Below are 7,500 nucleotides of genomic sequence, written 5' to 3' on the forward strand. Positions count from 1 at the left end.
ACTTTTGATGAGAATGTCAGAGGTGAATAATGCATTTGTGGTCCCTGTTCCTGCTGTACAGTCAATCGTTGATACGGCTCACAATCAGGAGAGCAGAGCAGATAATGCTCTGAGAGCAGACTAGATAGCGGGAAGCGAGTGCATAAAACCGGAAATAAGATGAGGAATGAAAAGGGTTTGATCACAAAATCGTGATAATTTCCAGTGAGAGATAATTACGTCGGTAATTTCCCGACGCGAGGCAAGTTCTCTAAACATCATGGAGGAGAAAAATGACAGGGAGAAAATATGGACAGAAGCAGCGAGAGCACTTCTTTACATCGGTGTCATCCTCCACCCTGCTTTCAACCGTAGTCCCGTATGTGCGTCCCGTATGTGTATGGCGGAAGTACGGCTGCGCGTCGGGCCTAGCAACACCCTTGAACAGTACATTATTGACGATACAGTACTGCCTCGAGTACCTTATTGCTTAATGATATCATATCTACGCTACAGTGGAATTTAAAAAGGTTAAAATATTCGATACATGTCCTCCTCCTGCGTGTCACCGTTCTTCAAAAAACGTTCTCCGATACAAAAAAATAAAACGTATAAATGTTTTGTTTTTTTCCTTTTCAGGCCTACCCAGTTTGTGCTTCACAAAGCCGTTGGTGACCCCGAGGTTGTGGATGGCGACGGTCTCTCCGTTGACGACGCGGAGCAAAGTGAATTCGGAAGACAGCGTGTGCATGACCATCGGCAGGTCTCGCTCTCGGACCTGAGGACAAAAGATACGAGTCGAGAACAAATGTTCATATGTCCAAGCAGATATGTGCATTGTGGTTTTCTTAAGGTATTTGATAATGAAAGGACTAAAAATTGGTACATAATTTGTGGAAAAACATGATCGTTTGCATGACAGTAGGTAAGAAATCGTCCTGTGGAGTCTCCGTCCTATTTTGTATCTAGTTGGTCTCCATCATTGATAAAAAACAGAACAAATCTCACAGAAAAAAATGGGAGCAAATAAACTTCTTTTTTTGTGCGATGATACATCGGCCAATACAGATCATTTATGTTGTTTTGTTATAGCAGCTGGTCCACGAGGCTTGAGACTATTTTATTTGCACAACCCTACCAAAGTCAGTTTAAACCATCAACAATTATGAATTATATCCTTTTACTTTGTTCCAGTCATCTATAATGGTTGGCTGCATTAAAAACACAATTAAAATGATTAGAACAAAAAAAAAATATTGATAACAAAATCTTGGTATTCGTCGTTAAAAGGATGCATTATAAGAGAAAGTGTTAGGAAATCAAACAGATCATAATTCACTCTAGAAAACATCTAGATTTATTAAAGTTTCTCACCAAAACTACATTTTACCTTTATAATTTACCTTCAATACCATCGTCATTTTTACTGAAAGAGAACATGGATGCATCACGCATGTGTAAAGGTGGGGGGCTGCATTTCCTTTTGAGCCAGTATGACTATGAGTCATAGAGGGATTTCTTTCCTTGAAGGTTATATCAAAATGACATGTGACTGACTGATGGTTCATGGTTGTCTACTGAAAATGTTGGCATCAAATTAACTGAATCAGCAAACATAAATAATTGAACATCGCTTTGACACAATAACCACCTGTAAAGATTTATAACATGCGTCTTTTCTTTTGTCTGCGATTCAAATGTGAACTCTGGAGCTGGAAAAAGAGAGAGTTACAGAGGGTTTCCTTACCGAGTGTGACAGCTATTACGTCAATCGTAATACGCATTGACGATTACGACACACACACACACACACACACACACACACGGACAGAGAGAGAAGATGGGTGGTGGGCGACAGTGAACGCAGCAGGATTTATTAAAAAAAATCTGAAATACCAATGATTAGGATTGTAGGTAGACAGGAAATGGGCCCAGAGTATGATACCTGGAATTCCAGCTCAAGGCTGAGCCGCTGATCCTCTTTACGTAACAGATTATCAACATAGGTTTTCTTTCATTTTCATAAACACGCCGGAGTTGCTCAGCAGACCTTGTTTTTCCACTAAACCGAGGCAATAAAGAAAACACTCCCTGTGGCCAGAATGGCCTCGCTATGAGGGAGGATTCCTCCCTAAATCAAAAGGAAGCGGCGCTGAGAGAAGTACACTCCATCCGAGGTTATTGCTTTTTCATGTCTGACACGTTGGACGGAGACGGTTGTGTTGCCGTTGTGTAATACAGTGTTTTTCCACCTTTTTTGAGCCGCGGCACATTTTCTACAATAAAAAATTCCCACGGCACACCAACAACCCAAAAAGCCCAAAATGTCACATTGTAACATAATACAGCATATATGATAGGTTATTATTGCGCTACCTACTGGCATGGAAGAGTATTCAGTGTTTCAAGTCAACCAGATTGCTCCATCAGACAAAAAAAAAAAAAAGTAGTGTTGTCACTTTGTTAGAAAAATTAAAATAAAGTTATGCAAAAAATAACTAATATTTAGTTGGTTTTTTTTGCAAAACAAAACAGAATGAGTGCAGATGTGTGAGCATCACGTATCGGTATTAGTGGCTGCAGTGAGCCGCTTTCCTCTACACATCTTTTTAAAACGGGGTTGTAGATTTTATACGGCTGTCAATTCATGCTCAATGTTGAGACACAGCAGCAGAAAAAACGACTAAACGGAGGTCTCAAAGATCGGCTTGTGGCGGAATGACAAGAATCGCAGAGTCGCGCAAGCGTAACCTATTAACGGTGTACGGTAAACATTTAAAACCAGCATATCTTCTTGCGCCCCTGTAATAAATACTGCCCCAGTTTGATAAATACTGACTTAAAGGACACATGGTGTACATTTATTTTAATGACAACCACTAAGTGTGCAGGCTTGGTCACTGCAGTGTGTTTTTCGGGCTTTTGGAAGAATATTTCCAGAGCCTCTCGATATGCGAAGTCAGAAACGTCCTTTATGGAGCTCCGCAGTTGGATGTTTGTCTTGACCTGCAAATACATTAACTGTTGGGCTTTAAAAGTGAGAGCTCATAGCTTAAAATAGTGATAGCTTCAGCAGCAAATCCCATTGTGAAAAGCACGTGACATATTTTTCGCCACTCTCTGTCCACTGTGTGCAGCGCATCGGGGCGGAACTCCGCCGTGCGTGACACAGAGAGCAGAGAAGAGTTGTAAACGCGACCCAGAAATGACAAGCTGTCGTGTAGATAAGATCAATAACATACGGCCGTTTAGTTTGTTTAATAGCAGAATAAGGTGTAGACCTGCTCTATATTACTCTGCCAGCCACTATATTGCAGGCTCAGACGCTCAACAATGGAAAATCATTTGCGGCAACTAAATAATAATTTTTTGGACCAATTAAGTGAAATTGGACATTTTCCCACAGTGTGCAGTGGTTGAAAATCACTGGTGTAATAGACAAATAATGTGACTCTTGAAGCATTCAAGACACCAAACAAGAACACTTTACCAAATGCAAGTTTGTATTGTAATTGTTTTTTTTTTAATGGTCTGGGATGAGAAAGCTTTGAAGCCTCGAGTTCGGCATTTTGGTGGTCATCTTGTTTTTTTAGCAAGATATTGTTAGGCGACCAAAATGTTACAATTAACTTTAATGTATTGAAGACTAAAAAGGTTTAAAGCTGTGAGACGAAAACATGGACAACATCGAGTATGATGCAGCTTTAACACAGGAACCATAGACTTCTATACAACCAGAGGAGTCGCCCCCTGGTGGTCAGGAGAGATAATGCATGTTTAAGGCGCTTCAGCGTCAGCTTCACTTTTCAGATCTGGAGACTGGGTCAAACAAACACAGGACTTTCACCCAGGAGACCGCTGTTCGTGTCACTTTGACTGTTTTTGTCACGTGACTCATTAGTAAGTCAAGCCAACCCTAAGTAGTTTTGTTGCATAAACTGGACTTAGAGGTAAGACAGAGGTTATTTTGAAAAGATGCCGTCACTCTCACATCCAAAAACGAGATCGAGGGAACCTTGAGTGTCATAGTTTGATATTATGCCCACTGACCAACCAAGTGGCGGGATCCGCCAGTCCTGTGTGGGATTACCGTCGACGTTTTGTCCAGTGTCGGCCGTTGAAACGTACCTTCTTATCCACACTCACCAGAATGAAATCGGTCTGATACGTCGACAGCATGAAAACGGAGATGTTGTGGTCGGCCAGCGGCGCGATGACGGATTTAGCGATTTTGGTGACTCCGATGGGCTGCGAGTTGGAAGCGTTGCCACCCCCCGACACCACGTTGAGGGCCAACCACGTGGCGTCAGCGACACTGATGTGCTCCGACTGTGGCAGCTCTGGGAATGGACAGAGACATCATGTCAGAAAGACTGCCGGAGAGGACTCTGATTTAGAGCTAAAAGAGGCTTGTTTCCTTTACTGAAAGTGATCGTAAAACACAGATGTGTTTATATTGTACGATATAATGTTTAAACTGTATGCAGTTCATGCAACTTTTTATACTCTTTGTAGCTCTTTGCTGGGAAATATGCACAAATAATGATACATTCTTTCAACACCAGTTTGGAATAAATAGAAAATAAACTGGGAAGTAAAAATGAGCAATGAGCATGACTGTTTGTTATGTGTTGTAGTTCCTGTTTTTTAAATCTTTAAATCACATGGCGCTTGTCTTTGTGTGTTATTGTTTTATTTCTTCTTTTAATGTTTTTTATGGTCTTATTTTTTATAATTTATATTCTTGCAAGGCACTTTGTGATCTTGTTCTATGAAAGAATGCTGTATGAAATAAACTTGACTTTAAATATATTTAATATTGACTGCTATTGCCAATGCATTAAAAAATCTTACAGAATATTATTCTCAGCCTCCATATAAATATAAATATATATATATATATATATATATATATATATATATATATATATATATATATATATATATATATATATACATATATATATATATATACATATATATATACGTATACATATATACATATATATATATATATATATATATATATATACGTATATATATATATATATATATATATATATATATACGTATATATATACGTATATATATATATATATATATATATATATATACGTATATATATATATACATATACATATATATATATATATATATTATATATATATATATATATATATATATATATATATATATATATACGTATATATATATATATATATATATATATACGTATATATATACGTATATATATATATATATATATATACGTATATATATATATATATATATATATATATATATATATACGTATATATATATACATATATATATATATATACATACATACATACATACATACATACATACATACATACATACATACATACATATATATATATATATATATATATATATATATATAAGACCACATTTCCCCACCTATACCTCTCTTTGTGCTGAGGCAGAAGCAGCAAGTGGCTTCTGGTGGCTGATGTTCGCTAATCGGAGACATTCCTGAACCCGCCTGCTGTCTTCACGACTCTTCTTCTCTTCTCAAGCGACAGGAAATGCTTTGAAACTACGAGCATGATATTGATAAGGGCTATATTGATGATCGAAAAAATGTATCACTTGTTTTAGTCATTTTTCAAGCACGAATATTTACTTCTTAAATATGAAGATTCGCCGCTTGTTTAAAAAAAAAGTATGATAGTGAATTAAATATTTATTTTGGACTTTTGATTGAATAAAACAAGCATTTGTATACATATTTTGGAACTCTGGGAGGTTTTCACTACTTTTTGATGTTTCACAGACTAAACATCCATCCATCCATTATCAGCCGCTTATCAGGGGTCGGGACGCGGTGGCAGCCGGTTCCGCAGACCGACTCAGGCTTCCCTCTCACCTGCAACACTTTCCAGCTCATTCTGGGGGACCCCGAGGCGTTCCAAGGCCAGCTGGGAGATATAATCCCTCCAGCGTGTCCTTGGTCTTCCCCGGGGCCTCCTACCAGTTGGACGTGCCTGGAAAACCTCTAATGGGAGGCGTCCAAGGGGCATCCTGATCAGATGCCCGAACCACCTCAGCTGACTCCTTTCGACACGAAGGACTAAAGACTAAACAATTGGCTGATTAATTAAGGAAAATTATCAGCAGATAATCGCTTATGAAAACCATTAATTAAAAAATGCTCATTAAAAATGTCAACATCTAAAAGGCATTGTGATAAGGGTACCAATAATGTAATAACTAATGTCACTGGATTGTGTAATAATATATATATATATATATATATATATCACTTCAGTACTCAGGCCTAATCATCCCTTGGACATAATTCTGTCCACATAAAAAGGTCAGAAAAATATAAAAGTCAATGTATGACTACGAAAAAAAAGAAGCCTATTAATAATGTTTTATATCAATTTAAATCTTGTTTCATATTTATTCTCATTATCTACCTACGTACCTCCTCATTGACAGTTTTTTGAAAACCTTAATGAATAAACTTTGCCATTGCTTGCTTTAGTTTCATAGTTTATTCAGGGGGAGTGACGCCCAACAGCATCACTCGTCGAGAAGCTGACAAACTATGATCATTATAGGTTTTATTTCTTCTTTTGGCAATACCCAAGTGTACTATATATATATATATATATATATATATATATATATATATATATATATATACACACACACATACATACTACACACTACCGTTCAAAAGGTTGGGGTCACCCAAACAAATTTTCTGTTTCTTCGCAATTTCCTCCATGGAATAGCCTTCATTTCTAAGAACAAGAACAGACTGGCGAGTTTCACATGAAAGTTCTCTTTTTCTGGCCATTTTGAGAGTATAATGGAACCCACACATGTGATGCTCCAGATACTCAACTAGCTCAAAAGAAGGCCAGCTTTATAGCTTCTCTCACAAGCATAACTGTTTTAAACTGTGCTAACATAATTGCACAAGGGTTTTCTAATCATCCATTAGTCTTCTATGCGATTAGCAAACACAATGTCCCATTAGAACACTGGAGTGATAGTTGCTGGAAATGGGCCTCTATACACCTATGTAGATATTTCATTAAAAACCAGACGTTTCCACCTAGAATAGTCATTTACCACATTAACAATGTGTAGTGTATTTCTGATTAATTTAATGTTCATTGAAAAAAACAGTGCTTTTCTTTGAAAAATAAGGACATTTTTAAGTGAACGGTAGTGTGTATGTATGTGTGTGTGTGTATATATATATATATATATATATATATATATATATATATAATGTATTTTGTAGACTTAATACTTACAATATGCAATACTGCTGTACTATACTGAATATTGTTTTGCTACTACTACATTTCACTTCATAAAATTACACTTATATGCCATAATATGCATAATGTACCAGCCTTTTTATTTTATTTTTTTTTACCCTATTATGTCATACTGTTATACCACTTTACTTTGAGGAGACGTCAGTGTTAGAGTAAACACTGGAATAATGAATAA

The 7,500-nt window shown here is 36.9% G+C and overlaps 1 protein-coding gene and 1 long non-coding RNA gene across 2 annotated transcripts in view; one reads left to right on the top strand and one right to left on the bottom strand.

The window, feature by feature from the left end:
- Window positions 1–1,032, top strand: part of LOC306753718 — a 2,477-nt gene extending 1,445 nt beyond the window's left edge. The window contains exon 3 of the long non-coding RNA XR_013771242.1: window positions 619–1,032. This is a non-coding gene — a long non-coding RNA (uncharacterized lncRNA). The remainder of the gene's footprint in view (window positions 1–618) is intronic.
- The window catches only part of castor2 (cytosolic arginine sensor for mTORC1 subunit 2), a gene marked incomplete at both ends in the record, with an annotated part of 25,729 nt that overhangs the window by 9,236 nt on the left and 8,993 nt on the right, over window positions 1–7,500 (bottom strand). Inside the window, 2 exons of the mRNA XM_079237635.1 lie at window positions 625–757; window positions 4,126–4,319. Coding sequence (XP_079093761.1) covers window positions 625–757; window positions 4,126–4,319 — 327 coding nt within the window. The remainder of the gene's footprint in view (window positions 1–624; window positions 758–4,125; window positions 4,320–7,500) is intronic.

The sequence above is a fragment of the Taurulus bubalis genome (genome assembly GCF_910589615.1).
Source record: "Taurulus bubalis genome assembly, chromosome: 2".
Classification (NCBI taxonomy): domain Eukaryota; kingdom Metazoa; phylum Chordata; class Actinopteri; order Perciformes; family Cottidae; genus Taurulus; species Taurulus bubalis.